The sequence below is a fragment of the Chiloscyllium plagiosum genome, unplaced genomic scaffold (assembly GCF_037043375.1).
Source record: "Chiloscyllium plagiosum isolate Xiang-an unplaced genomic scaffold, Cpla_swu_hap1 HiC_scaffold_5, whole genome shotgun sequence".
NCBI classification, from domain to species: domain Eukaryota; kingdom Metazoa; phylum Chordata; class Chondrichthyes; order Orectolobiformes; family Hemiscylliidae; genus Chiloscyllium; species Chiloscyllium plagiosum.
In genome coordinates, this window is record NW_028270143.1 from 44,236,423 (window position 1) to 44,252,308 (window position 15,886).

Genomic DNA, 15,886 nt, shown 5'->3' on the forward strand with positions numbered 1-15,886 from the left:
GGTCCAGCGTTTTTATCAGCACAGGAACTGAAAATCTGTTTAAAAAAAAATAAATCTGTAAGTTTTGATGTCTTATTGCCAAAAAAAAGTAGAGAGCAGTTAAGTGTTTTTTGGTCTAAATAAGCATACTGTGTTTATTTTATTTTCTACAAGAGTAAACATGCTGAATTCCTAAAGAATGCAGCAATGTAATGAGGCCATTTTCCAATTAAGGCTCACCCTTATCCTGTGGACTCTCTCTTCTTCCAGACTGACCATATCTCCTTATCCACCCTCAGTTACAAAGTGGAATTTTTTTAAAAATCATTTATCATGATTAGCTATAAATGTGATAATTGCTACTTCATAAAATGTGTACAATGTGGCATCTTTTTTGGTTAATCTTCTCCAACCACGTTGCATAATGGGTCACCTTCTGAACTTTATTTTGTTCTCTAAATATTTGCAGTAGTAAAAAACCAATTTCATTACAGGCTTTTCTTTGAGGTAACTCATTGAGCTTTATAGTTTATTTCTGAAGAAAATTATGAGATAGGAGTAATTGTAGCACCAGGCTCAGTATCAATATCAATACATGCAGTATCAACATTGATAGAAATTGAACATGTTGTCAAAATCTGATGTGAAGCAAGTCCAACATTGCTTTCCAAAATTTGGCCAATTTCTGAGTCACAGGATGAAAATTGGATTTTTCATTTTCGATTTTTTTTCAATGTATTTTTTTCAATTATATTGACCACAGTTTCTTTGGTGAGTGCCACATACATGCTCAAAAGCACACAACACCAGTTTATAGTCCAACAGGTTTATTTGGAAGCACAAATTTTGGAGCATTGCTCCTTCATCAGGTGGTTGAAGAAGGAGCAGCGCTCCAAAAGCTAGTGCTTCCAAACAAACCTGTTGATTATAACCTGGTTTTGTGTGATTTTTAACTTTGTCCACCCCAGTTCAACACCGGCCCCTCCAAATCATGGCATGCATGCTCAGCAGCAATTCCCAATGCAAAATTTTCTCTGCACGGCAAAGATTATATCATTGATACCTTTTTCAGAGTGAGATGTGTGGTAGAAACTTATACATATTTTCTAGGCAAGTAACAAAAGAAACAGGATGAAATGTTGGGTTGTAATGTTCTGCAACCATCAGTAATTGGATATTGGTATTACACTATTGATGTAATTAGCTTTCCTGACAGCTTTCCAAAACAAGTGTTGATCCTTTTTCATGTATAAATCTGAGCTTCGTGGTTGGAGCTGCTGAGGAATTGATTATCACTCAGGAGAATAGGTGAGAATTCACTCTCAATTCTTCACTTCCCTCTGTCGTCACCAGCAAAGCGTAAGTATTTTTAATTGTTGCTTCACCCACTTGTCATAGCACTAATCAAAGTCAAGTTCTGGAGAGACGAGTGGTCAAATATTACTTCCTTCAAATATATAAAACTGCATGTGGAGACATAAAAGACCACCCACCAAAATGATGAAAATTAGGCTGCAGATCAAATTTCAGGGTAGCATTAGCTTTCCTGGCTTTGTCTCATGTGATCAGTGTGCTGCCAGGGATTAAACAGAAGTCATTGTAAATTGGAATTTCAGGGTCTTCCAAAGGTTTCATGAAGTGCTAGGGGAGGCAAATAGCACCAAGATAGAGAATAGTAAGTGAAATTAGAGCAAGTAAGAACGTACTGAGTTTAAATCAGTGTTACATTGCTTGCATGTGGATGTATGAGTATAGTTAATAAAACTGGATTTACAAGTACATATTACCTTGTAAGATTATGATGTGGGAATAACAGGCACTTGTCTTAAGGAAAGACAGATCTGTATTTTAAATATTCCTGGTTACAAGGTGTTTGGGAAAGCTAGGAAAGGGAAAAAAGGAGGAGCAGTGATTCTGGCTCAGAGTATTGCGTGACTGTAAATAGAGAATGTTTTGGAGGGTTCAAGGAATAAATTGATTCGGCTAGAGCTAAGGAATAAAAAGGATGGCAATTGTTCAATGTAATATATAGACCACCAGTTAGTGGGGATGATATAGTGGAACAAATTTGCAAAGATTAAACATTATAAATTAGTTTCCAATGTGGGACTTTATTCTAGTCGATATGCAAGTAATTAATGATAATATTAGAATCAGAGAAGGACAAGCATTCCAAGATGGTGTTCAAGAGAATTTTGTCCAGCAGTAAATTGATTGATTGATTTATTGTCACGTGTACCTAAGTACAGTGAAAAGTTTCATTTACGAGCAGTACAGGCAGATCATAGAAAGCAAGGACTTTCAGATAATAGGGTGAAAAAAAACCTCGACAGAGTGCGAGGCAAGATCAACATTAGCAAGATCAGCATTATTTAAAATTAGAGTATCCATTCATCAATCTAATAATTTCAGGGAATAAGCTGTCCTTGAACCTGTTAGTGCATGTCTTCAAGCTTCTGTATCTTCTGCCTGATGGAAGTTGTAGGAGAGTATTATTCAGGTGTGATGGGTCTTTGATGATGTTGGCAGCCTTTCCGTGGCAACGGCCATGTAAATGGAGTCCATGGCTGGAAGCTTGACTTCCATGATCGTCTGTGCTTCGCACACAACATTCTGTAGTTTCTTACGGTCCTGGACAGAGCAATTGCCATACCAGGTAGTTATGCATCCGAACTGTATGCTTTCTGTAGTGCGTCTGTGAAAGTTGGTGAGGGACCTATTGGACATGCCAAATTTCCTGAGCTGCCTGAGGAAGAAGAGGCATTATTATGCCTTCTTGATTGCCACATCTACATGGGAAATACAGGACAGGTTGTTGGTTATCGTCATTCGTAGGAACTTGATGCTGTCAACCTCAGCTGTGTTGATGTAGATGAGGTGTTCTTTCCTCCCTTCTTTCTGAAGTCAATGATCAGTTCTTTGGTTTTGCTGACGTTGGGAGAGTGGTTGTTCTCACTGCACAATGACACCAAGCACTCTATCTCCCTTCTGTATTCTGACTTGTCATTGTTTGATATCTGACCTACCACAGTGGTGTCATCAGTGACCTTGCAGAATTGCTCATTCAGAATTTGATACACAGTCATGGGTGTACAAGGAGAACAGTAGGGGGCTGAGAACGCAAGCTTGGGGGCTCCATTGTTGAGTGTTATGGTGGAGGATACCTTCAGTGATGTATGTGCAGTCCAGCAGGAAAGGAGACACAGCTGAACGTGGTTCTTGGGAATAACTTAGACAAGAAGATGAAATCACTGTGAATGAACATTTAGTGTGACAGTAATCATTGAATTATAAGCTTTAGGGCAATGGTAGTAAATCACTTTGGTCAGGCCAGAGGGAGAATGATCAACTGGCAGACAGTCAACATCCATTGAGCAGGAGTGAGCTGGGTCAGCTAGACTTAAAGCAAATTAAAATTGGGCATGATTAAAAGGGAAAAGTAGGATAAATAAATCCAGAATATCCTGAATGATGCAGAAATTAAGTTAAAGAAAAGTATGCTTATTACAGGCATCAGGTAGTAAATACAGCTGAGAACCAACCTGAATAGAAAAGGGATAAGAAAAAGCAAATAAGAAATGCTAAGAAGCATTATTAAAAATTTACTAGAAACTAACATAAAAGGAAATCCCAAAGTCCTCTATAACTACATCAAAAGTAAAAGGGTGGTTAGATGAGGAGAATCAGAGAATCCCTACAGTGTGGAAACGCCCTTCGGCCCAACAAGTTCATACTGACCCTCTGAAGAGCAACCCACCCAGACCCAATCGCCCACCCTAATATCCTATGTTTACTCCTGAATAATGCACCTTACCTACACATCTCTGAACATTATGGGCAATTTAGCATAGCAAATTCACCTAACCCCCACATTTTTTGGACAGTGGGAGGAAACAACTTTCCTGGTGGAAACCTACGCAGACACAGGGAAAATGTGCAAACTCCACACAGTCGTCTGAGGCTGGAATTGAACCTGGGTCCCTGGCGCTGTGAGGCAGCAGTGCTAACCACTGAGCCAGCATGCTGCCCAGTGACTGATTGGGGACCAAAAAGGCAAGAGACACGGCTGAGCTGTTAATGGAATACTTTGGACCTGTCTTATCTATGAGGTAGGTACTGCCCAGCCCATAGTAATAGAGGAGGTAACACAGTCATGAGAAGGGTTTAAAATTGATAGGGACAAGGTATGGAAAAGCTGTCAGTACCTAAAGTTGATAATTCACTGGAACCGCATGAGATGTATCCATGGTTATCGAAGAAAGTGAGAGTTGAAATTGCAGAGATGCTAGCCATGATCTTTCAAACATCATGGTTTTAAGGGTGGCACTGGAGGATTGGTGAATTGCAAACATTATACCCTTGTTCAAAATGGTTGTGCAGATCAGCCCAGCAAAGACAAACCAATCAGTTTAATTTCAATTGTGAGGAAAGTTAATAGGCACATGGAAAAATGTGATTGATTCAGACTTGGCATGGATTTGTTAAGGGAAAATCATGTCTAATTAACTTGTTTGAGGTATTTTTTGAAGTGATTCATTGAGGGTTGGTGAGGAGAATGCTATGGTTGGACATCTGTAAGACGTTTGATGCAGTGTGTTATGAAGATATGGGTGTACTATACCTTTAAAAGTTAAAAGCTAGCAAAGCTACCTGACAGCAGTAAGTGTTCTGAAAAACAAATGTGACATTCGGTCAAACAGCTCGATTAGCTGGTTGCCTGGAGACAAAAACAAATTCAAATTTGGCTGATCAGTTTAAATTACACCCCAAAATACCAACCTAGCATCAAGTTTGAATGGAGTATATTGACAATTTTAAAAGCAAATGACACAATCCGATGCTTTGGGGGTATAAGACCAGGGAAACTTGGACAGTTGGGAGGAGAATGGCCGAGCCACCAGCATATAAAGACTGTTGAAAAATAGCTCTCTTAAAGGTACCTTTATTGATCAGTAATCTGTGAAGCAGAATCCCCAAGAAGAAAAGGAGACAGGAATACAGAGAAAAACCGAAAACTAATCTTAATCGGGATTTTTATCAGACCAGTATTTAGAGGGGAAAGTAAAAGATAGATTAGAGGAAGGAGTTGTAAATAGTTGTTAGTTAATTATTCTCTGTTATACTTTAAGAAATAAAGTTGTTAATTTTTACTTTAAATAGTTCTTGACACCTCACATTTTCAGATTACTGCACGGGATAAATTTATTTTGTGTTGCTGGTTTAAGTTAAGCAGGAGGGTTTACCTCTTGTCATAACAGTTTGGAGGATCCCAAACAAGCCACAAAATTGGGAAGAACATATAGCTCAAGGAATAAAAGGGACAGTGGCAATATGGATATAAAAATGGCTAAGGAATAGGAAACAAATTAATGATAAATGGTTTTTTTGAGCCGAAAGATTTGTAGTAGCATTTCTAAAGGGTTGGTGTTTGGACCCTTTATTTTTATATATAATGAAAATGAATCAAGATTTCAAAGTTTACAGATGACAAAACTTGGGAGAACTATAAGAGGTGAGGTGGATAGTACAGAACTTCTTCAAAGGGGTATTGTTATGTTGGTGAAGTGGGTGGATCGGTGACAAATAATGCTTAATGTGGAGAGGTGTTAGGTGATGTACCTCGATCTTTGGTGCAAAGAACATGGAGAGATAACATAAAATAAAGGTACTATTGTGAAAGGTGTGCAGGAGCACAGAGCCCTGAATGTGTATGTAGAAAGACATTCAAGGTGGCAAAATAGGAAGAAAGAACTCTAATAAAGCATACAGTTTTTTAGACTTTGTGAATAGGGGTGTAGATTACAGAAGCAAGGCTGAACTTATCCAAGATATTAGTCCTCAGCTGGAGTACAGTGTACACAATTCAGTGAATGCATTGGAGAGAGTGCAGATGAAGTTTACAACACTGGTTCCTGGAATGGGACACTTCAGTTATGAAAAAAGACTGGAGACGCTGGGATTACAATGGAATTACAATGGAAAGGGGGAGGCTGACTGGTGATTTGTTCAGGTTTTCAAAATTGAAGTGTTGGGACAACAGATAAGCAGAGATTGTTCCTGCTTATGAAAGGATTGAAAACCAGAGGGCACAGTTTAAAAGAGTTTTGCAAAAGAAGCAGATGCAAGATGAGAAAAATAAACAATTTCACACAAAGTAGTCAGGCCTAGAATTGCATTGCCTGGAAATGTGGTGGAGGCAGGTTCAGTTTAGGCATCATATAGGGAATCGAAAATTGTTTTAAAGAAAAGCCGTGCGCAGGGTTATGGGAAAAGGCAGATTGGCACTAAGTTGAAATGCTCAGACAGCAGGTGTGCAGACAAGATGGGTTCAATGGCCTGGTCTGTACTTCAGTGATGCTGTAAATCCACAACACCTGTAAGTTGTCATTTCAGTTAATCCAATCCAACACATTTTCTTTTTCAAGTACTAGAACCATGCATAATATTCCAAATGTGTTCTCAACAGTGCGCTGTATAGGTTGAGCATAACTTATTTCACTTACAGTTCATTTCTAGAGCATCTGTTTATATATCATGTGATTCAACCATTGTTCAGCAGCTAATTGCATTTTGGAACTGGAAACTGGTTCAAGTAAATGGTGTATTTTATTTTAATCTAAACTAATTTTACTACCTTATTTTAGCGCAGAAAAAGTAGTGATATACATGGTAGTATGTTTCTGATAGTAATATTATGTAGCACATATTTTAGCCTCAAATGTTATTCTCGCTAAAACTTGTATCATGTTGAATCTATGTGAGAACAATACAGCACAGAAGGAATCCATTCAACCACCATGCCTGTAACACCTCTTTCATAGGACTCTGCAGTTATTCCCACTCTCCTGCTCTTTCCCCAGAAGAATTTTTTTTCTTTTCAAGGACACGGCCAATTATTTTTGAACGTTGCCAATTACAGTAATCTGCTTTCACCATCCTTGCTTGCAGTGAATTCCAGATCATCATAATTTCTGCATGCAAATAAATTCTCATTTCCCTTCTTTTGCCAATTATCTTAAATTTCTGTCCTTTGGTTAAATAACATGGCCCAGTTTCTTCCTCTTTACTCTATCAAAATCTTTCATCATTTTGAACATTTCTATTAAATTTCCAAATATCTGTATCAAACAGAACAATTCCAGCTCCTATATTCTATCCACATAATTGAAATATAACAACCCAGGTACCATTCAAGTAAACCTCCTGTGCCTCTTCCTGGCGTTCTTCATAAAATACGATTCTCCAAATTGTACAGTATCCAAGCTAATATAATAGTTTTGTACAATTTATTTTTATGGTCTGTTCCTTTTATTTACAATGCAAAGGATCTTTCGTGCTTTTTTGCAGCCATCTTAACCAGTCCTGCGACCTTCAAAGCTTTATATATGTTAACTGTAGATGCATACTTTTAAAATTATATATTGTTTATGTTGCCCATCCTTTGTCTTCCTACCAAAAAACACCACTTCACACTTCAAATAAACATGACAATAGGTAGTTGCATTTTGGATGAATTCAAGGCTGTGGAACGAGGCTCAACTTCAACTGATAAAAATGGTGATTGAATTTAATAGATCATTTTCATGTAGGATTTAATGTAATTGCAGAGCATTGTCACTATGTTGACAGAATGATATTTCTGTTCTGAGGCAACTGTTATTTTGCAATGTTACAGTTAGATAATGTGAACCATTATTAGAATATTTTATTTCAGATCTGTGTGACAACTTGCAGAACATTTAAAAGGATCGCTGAATGCATTTCTACAATTAATAAATGACAATTAATTAAATGATGACCAAAAGTTTGAAAGCCTTCCTCAAAGTAGGAATTCCTGTATATATATTTTTAAACTTAGTGCATTTTTACATTGTGCTGGTAGCTGTTACTTTCAAATTCTGTCCATCATAGGGTGCACTACTTTATTTGGATTGTTATGTGGAGTTAAGAGAATATTTTCTATTCAGGAAACAGTTTATTAGAACACATGTTCTTAGTGTCCTACACAAATGACAGATTATAGACTGCAAGGCACTAGTCAATTGTTGACCAATAACATGTAATTATTGCAGACCACACACTATCCAATGTATGCAATATCCTGGCCAATATCTCAATGGTAATAATACAAAACTGTCAGTGTTCAGTGGCATTTCTCCACAACCTTTTAAAAACATTTCACGGAATATGGGCATTGCTGGCAAGGCCAGATCTGTTGCTCATCCCTTGAGAAGATGGCAGTAACCCACCTTAAACCATTACAGTCCATGTGATATAGATGCATCGATGGTAATGTAGGAAGTACCTCCCAGGCTTCTGAATCAGCAACAATGAAGGATTAGCAATTTAGATCCAAGTTAAGATTGTGTGGGGCCTGGATGGGGTCTTGCAGGTGCTGATGTTCCCAAGCAAACATAGTTGGATTCTGAAAGAACTAAATCCAGCAGCTTTTGTCTCCATAAAAACATAAATTCATCTCTCAACACCTTTAAATCACCATGTCAGAGAAGCATGAAGGAAAGCCAAATTCAGCCTGGATCCACCAGAATCATCCACCTGTAAAATTGTATAACTTTAATCTGGACTCTACTTCAAAATATCACATAACATATTGTCCTAATCTGCAACTACTTGTGGTGTGTGTATATTTAAATTGGTGTATTGTTTTTATTCAGACTGGATTAAGCACAATAAATAGAATCTTCTCTCCTCTAAGTGATTTTCACAAAACCTGGCTGTTTGTGTATTTTACAATCACAGCACATAGACAGTTAAACAATTACTGAATTGATAAGCATTTTTAAAAGAAAACCTGTTGGAGTTCCTGCACACTCCTTAGAATTGTGCTGTTATGTCTATATTGCCTCTCCTTATACTTTGTCAGAGTGTAAAACTTCAAACTTCTGAGTTAAATTTCAAGTCCACTTGCTGCCCATTTTCAGTCAATCTGTGAAGGATGGATCAGTGCATGCAATGTATCTATGTGAGTATTTGTCCCTGGAACAATTCCCTATTTTTATATTCTAAATCAATGCCTAATATTTACCAATAACTGGATACCAGTGATTTTGGTAAATGATTACCCCTCTGTTTTTGATGACACTGCATGTAGAATGGGACATTTACTTTAATCTTGAAAGATGATGTTTTTGGCAAAGCCTTGGAACTCCTAGGGGCTCAGGAATTCCCAGTTGAGAATCTCAACATTAAGGTAAATCACTGCTTTCTCAAAAGATTTTGTCATGGTGTAGATATAATGGTACAAAGAAATGTTATATTTAATACATTTTGTAAAAGAGGCATAATGGAATGAAAGACTTTTACTGTACTCTTGAAATGAAAATAACTTTCTTCTGTATTCACTTCAACATCTATTGGGATAGTTCAAATCTAAAATAAATCAATAATCTTTTCACCCCAAATATGTTTTACTACCTTCAAGCTGCCACCCACCCACCCTCCCCCTCCCAGACAACCTCACTCAAGGCTGCACTCAATTAATCTATGTTGTCCTGGACGAGCTCCATATCTTCCACTGTCACGCTGCAACTTATTCAAGCCTCTTGTCATCTGTATTCTAGGTAACTTACACTGGTGCCAGTCTTTAATTTTTATCCTTTCGCCAGCTGTATAGCCTTCTGACAATTTTGCAAAACACCAATTTGGATTCTTGTGTTTCCTCAATTTTCTTCAGCTGTTTTGTCCCCATGTGGGATTTATTCTTTGACCTTCTCTCTTAAGTACACACTAAAATCTACATTCCCTCTCTTAGGAACTCCATAAACCTTTCCCTCTCTATCTCTGCTTCTTAAAGGTGTTATGTAAAACTTGCTTCTTTAACCAAGCTTTTAGTTATTCATGTTAATATGTCTTTGTACGGGTGAGTGCCACATGTGTGACAGCGTGCCTGTAAAGCACAGTTTCACCTTGTAAAAGACACTATTTAAATACAGGTTGTTGTTACAAGGACCTTATTTAAAGTGAATAAAAAGGAGAAACACTGGTGCAGTTTACTCCATATAAAGTTAGAACAAGTAATATTTAGCTTTTTTCTATTATAAGGTATTTTTGGGGGTAGAAAATAAAAACATTCAGCATTTTAAAAAAAAATTGTTTAGAAACAATGTCATTACATAGCTATTCTATCAAAATACTAAATATTACAAATAGTTAAATATGTACTGCAGAATTAAATTGAAAATTGTGTTGAAACAGTGATGAAATAAAATTCATTCAACAATCTCTCAATTGAATTGAACATGCATTTTTAACACAAACTTTGCCTGGGAATTTAAAGAAGTACCAAGTACAAGATGGTAGATCAAGACTGGTTTTATCCAACCTTGTTGAATGTTTGTTTGATTCTTTCTGAGGGGATCTATTATAGATATTGCTTATGTTAAATTATATGTAAATGGATATAACAATATAAATTTGTGTTTATTATTTGAAAGCAGCTTGTATTTATTTGACTTTAAAATATCCTAAGGCACACCACTGCCATAATAGTGACCATGATTTTGCGACTCAAGGTCAGTTTAAAAAAAGCAGTCTGTGCCTGACGTTGTCATCAGACCCCAATTAGCATATTAATAATATATGACTTTAGAATCTAGCTTTGCTGCCTCTCCCGAAAAAAGCACTGTAATTGAAAAGGGTAAAATCAGGCAGATAAATGACTGAAGGCATTTTAACAGGCCGCATATTCAACTTAAAATTTGTTGTAAATGTGTTCCCCTCTCATCCTTCCATAAACTGCGGTACTCAGCCAATTGCAATATTTGACAAATTGATATCAGCTAGCTCAGGACACATGAAAGATAGAATGTCAGATCCTCTTGGTCTGTATAGTTTTGTTACCAATGGCCAATCCATTTCTCCAATTTTTAATTTTAAGTCTTTGCTTTTCCCACCTTTTTTGTTTTGTTAAAGGCACTGCACTCTTGCATTGTACAAAGTGGAAGGGACAGAATTATGTTAGTCAAGCAGTAACATTGCAAAGCAAGAATTTCAGCTAATTTGCAGTTGGGCACAAATTTAAAAATACTTTATGAAACACTTGTTCTGGTCATTGCAATCCTGGTAAACCTTTGACATAAAGTCTACATTATGCAAAGATTTGTTGCCAATTAATGAAAGTAAAACGCAAATGTGATTAGAAAATGGCCAGTTTTTATTCATGCCGTTCGCTATAATTTTATTTTAAATAAGACACAAGAACTATATACTGAAAAAAATACAAAACAAAAGCCACACTGCATTATTTTTGAAGCATTGTGTGGTAACTCATAAATACTGTTTAGCACGATGGCTAGAAATCACAGCAAGACTATGTACAAAATTTGAAACAAGTTTTTAAACAATGCATTTGACAAACAAAATTTCTACATCTAGATGTAGGATACACTTCAAAACCAATAATATTTTTAATTTACATTTCTTTTTGAAGTTAGCTAATTTTCAACCAATTTGGTTTAGAACCTTTATAAAGATCATAATCAGATTTGCAACAGTGTTTGGTAAAAATTAATATCTAGTTTCTCAAATGAAAGATTAAAAGGGATTTTGGTTACATCAGTATCTCTCACTGAGTTCTCATAGATTAACCTTATGCTGCCTGCACCAACCAACTGTGGTAAAATTCAGTAGCAGCTACAAACTTTACATCCATTGTTGAATACCAAGTTCTTGTCTCTTGATCCACAAAACAAGAAGCAATCTTTTATCCTTTCCAGTATGATACTTCTTAAATAATAGTAGACATTTATCAAAATGAATCCTAAAATGATAAATTAATGGCTGGTTATCACATTCCAGTTAAATAAATACTACTTAAGTAATTGTTCTTATAAAAACTCTTTGTAAAAGAAACAGCACCTTACAGTAGCCACAGGAAAGTGCAAGATTATTAAGATAAAATGTGGGGTCATAATGAGAAACTAAACATTAACTTTACTTCATCTTTGTAACACTATTTTATTTTGTGTATCTGCCAATTCCATACTTTACACACAGAAAAGGGAACATACTGAACACAAGAATCTGAAGAGTCTGATTATGAAACTTAAAAGATTTGATCATTCAGATTTCTTTACAACATGGAATGTTTCTTAGATACAGCCCAGTATTCAACACTACTGTATTTTTAACAGTTTAACAGTCTTCAACACCTGAAACGTTTTGTCTTCATTTCTGAAATGTCAAAAAGCCTTGATGCATTGCAAAGCAATGGTTTATGTAAATTTTGGCTGAACATCCATGAAAACAAGTGATGTCACACATCACAGTAATGCTGGTTATTTAATATTCACCCTCGTCCAGGTCTTCCCCGGATCAGAATGCACTTTTAGTTAAAGAAAGTGGAATGTAATGAGGAAAGGTTAATGTATAAAACGTAAAGGCAAGAGAGTGATGCTTACCCCAAATTCCCCCTCAGCTTGTTCAGCCACAAATTCGTTAAAATCCTATGTGGATATACATTCCAAATTACCTGAGTTTAAACTTCAACTGAAGTACCTGAAGCTAGGCCATAGGGTGGGCACTGTGCAACTGTTGTGGCCATTTTGCTTTTTTGCATTGTATGTATTACAGAAATTTATAAACTTAAACAACCTGGATTGTTTGTAAACAATATTTTTTATCCATTGGACATAACACAACACAACATCTATTTTCTATCTTTTAGACAGGCATTTTTTTTTAATATATAGAGCTTTTTTGTTATTGTAGGAGATGGAACAGAACACAGAACAACAGTACTAATCCATCCAAACTTACCATGTAATGCATAGTCTGCACTTAAAACACTCATGAAAGCATGTGTTTTGCAAGCATCACTGCTTCTCAAATTTCCTAAATAAGGAAATCTATCCCTGCCAAGAACAGTGTAAGATATGCTAAAATTCTAAGAACCTTTGTTCAGAATGCAGGTGCTACTCCATGCAGATATATAGGCTATCCCCAGATAAGAGCAGAGGCCTGCTCCACCCTGTGGAGGGGCAGCAGTGGGAGGTGCAAGGGCTAGATTATTACAAAGTTCTGAGCTGAGGAAAGTTCTTCATTTTGAGAATCATGGGGCTGCTGCTGTTGACACGATGGCTGCTGAACCAAGGCCTCAGAGTCCCTTGTGCTGGTGTCTTCTATCAAAGGTGAGAATGAGACCTGAGATGGAAACAGCTCTGCCGTCACAGTGCTGGATGCTACGCTAGGATTGAGGCCAGAGACTGACGAGCTCTTGAGTAACAGGTCAGAGGTGGAAAACAGAGCTCGGCTCACGATGCTCACAGGAAAGAAAGCTGATCCTTTGGGAATGAAGTTCACTTTGTTTCTGTCAGGACAAGAAAACAAAGGGACAGAGGTGGGAGGACGAGACCTAGGAGAGAGCAAAGTTGTTAATAACTCAAAGGAGATGGAACCTTTTTGGCTTGCAGTTTCGAATACTCAGTGGAAATACAGCAGTGAAAGTAAAAACAATTCGATGGATGTAACATCATAAAGAGATGTAGTAACAGAGCAGAAATTGGCAACAAGCTACTTCAGTTAAATGACCAGTTTTGTTTTCTGAAAGAATTGGCAGGATCAGATACAATATTATGTTTGACTTAAAAGGTAAGAAATTGACATGAACATACAAACTAAAGAAAGCATTCATTTGACAGTTCAAGATTGCATAGAATCAGAAGTAAAGGTATTTCTATTCAGTAGACAGAAGAAGTCTGTGCGTGTAGAAGCAAGCACTGCTGCCTATCTCCCTGCTGCTCAGTGAATAATAAATGTTTCTATAAGAACATTTCAAAGATTTGTAACATTTTTAATTTAAAATTTACTGTTCAGTTCAAGACTATATCACGTATCAAAATATAAACAAACATTTTCAGCCTTATTATGTAACAAAGTACCAAACTGCGTGACCATTGAAAAATACAAAACTGGAAATCTTGGGGCTTTTCAGTCCTGACTTAATATTCTCTATTATACTCATATTAACTAACAGCAGAAAACATTTAAAATAAAATTTCAGGTCAATTGTTGACATAAGAAACGGCAGCAGGAATAGGCCATTAGGCTCCTTCAGCCTTCCGCAATATTTAAATGGATTGTGGCCTCAACTCCTTCACCTCCTGTCACCTTGAACCCTTGAGTCTCTTGTAGGTCAAAAATCTGTCTAACACGGCCTTTGAATATATTCAATGACTCAGAGGGTCACTGAATAATCTGAGCTGTGGAGAGAATCTAGGAGAATTGTTTAACAAGTTCAATGAAATCTTTATTGACATCACATCTTCCAACTAGGTTCCGGATGTCAAGACAACATTCTCATACTAGATGAAGGAGATTATTGCTCGTTATCAACCTCATTATCTACCTATCTTGTTTCATTATTATGTCCTACCAGCCACACGAGGAAATGAGATGCTGAGAATTTCCAACACAGAAGTCAGAACAAATACCTGCTGACTCCAGCTTACCACTCACTCTACTGACTGTCATCGTAGATACCCAGCAACAACCCTCAGGGTGTATTCCATGGGCATCAATCACATGAATCCTTTTCCACTACATTGCCATCTGACACCATTAACCTCTCAGAACCCTCATGGCTTGTCTCCGATTATGCCTACAGGATGTGTTGGCACTGTAAAGCTGCATTTTGGGACACAACGAAACGTGCAGTGAAATGTTGATGTAAGGATACTTTGCACTCAGGGCAGATACCCAGCTCAAGGATTTGGTCGGGCTTTATCTCAGGGTTGCTTGCTTGCTTGTTCCCTTAGTACTCACTCTGTCAGCATCAACCTGAATGACCACAATATCTTTGTCATGCCATGCTGTGCATTTAAGAGAGTTGGCATCTTAGCCAGAGTCTTATATAGCTCACAGTTCTGCCACAGCGATTTGTTCAGTGCTGACATGTAGCTCGGCTGTTTTCAGACTTATGACCAGTGGCCAGTCCTGCTCTATGGTACAGTCTGACATCTACATTATGTGTCAGCTGCCTATGTGCCACACACAAGGCATAACCTTTCAATGTCGAAACGTTTGGTGCTGGAAAAGCACAGCAGGTAACGCCGCATCCAAAGAGCAGGAGTATTGACGTTTCGGGCGCAAGTCTTTTATCAGGAATGTGTGGGAAGGTTGGTGACTGAGAGATAAATAGGAGGGTGGGGTGGGGGTAGGTAGCTGGGAAGGTGATAGGTAGATGCAGGTGGGGGATGATAGTGATCCCCCTTGAGGAGGGAGGAGGAGAACTTCAAGATGGGCACCCTTGGAAGAGGTTTTATAGTAAGGTTGCAGCGACTAGGAGAAAGTGAGAACTGCAGAAGCTAGAGGTCAGAGTCGAAATGTGTGGTGCTGGAAAAGCACACAGGTTAGGCAGCATCTGAGGAGCAGCAGGATTGAAGTTTCGGGCATAAGCCCTTCATCAGGAATGTGGCGGGATGAAGGAGGCTGAGCATCTAGCCATTTCTCAAAGTATGTGGGCAGTTGTCCTCTGTCAAATGAAGAGGACAGCTGTCAGTTGGAGAAATCCTGGTGCAGTCAGTCAAGAACAGAGTCCACACTCTATCCAGGGGCCTGGCCACAGTCAATCCTGTGAGTCCATCACACGCGGTCACAGAAATTGCATGGAATCAGTTCGGGAGCTGCAACAAATGTGGTCATTCATTATCTGTGGCTATCTGTCAAAGTCAGTCAGGTACTGAAAAGCATTCAGTGTTGGGATTGTGCCACATTGTGGCAGCTGCCATAGGAAGGGGTAATGGGAGGGTACATTCATTACTAAGTGGTGGGGCAGTGGCAGAAGCAAGGAGTAAGGATGAAGGTGAGGGAGTAGGTGATACAGAATGGGAGGTTGTGGAAGATTATGGAGGTGGGCAGAGTTGGGAAGAAATGGCCTTTACTGTGAGCT

The 15,886-nt window shown here is 37.8% G+C and overlaps 1 protein-coding gene across 6 annotated transcripts in view; it reads right to left on the reverse strand.

Annotated features, from left to right (window-relative positions):
• Window positions 1–11,131: 11,131 nt before the first annotated feature.
• LOC122549809 (glucocorticoid-induced transcript 1 protein-like) overlaps window positions 11,132–15,886 on the reverse strand; it is a 233,773-nt gene continuing 229,018 nt past the window's right edge. For all 6 annotated transcript variants that reach the window (XM_087987128.1, XM_087987129.1, XM_087987125.1 and 3 more), the window contains one exon: window positions 11,132–13,351. In XM_087987128.1, the coding sequence (XP_087843254.1) occupies window positions 13,000–13,351 (352 nt within the window). In that variant the 3' untranslated portion in view covers window positions 11,132–12,999. The remainder of the gene's footprint in view (window positions 13,352–15,886) is intronic.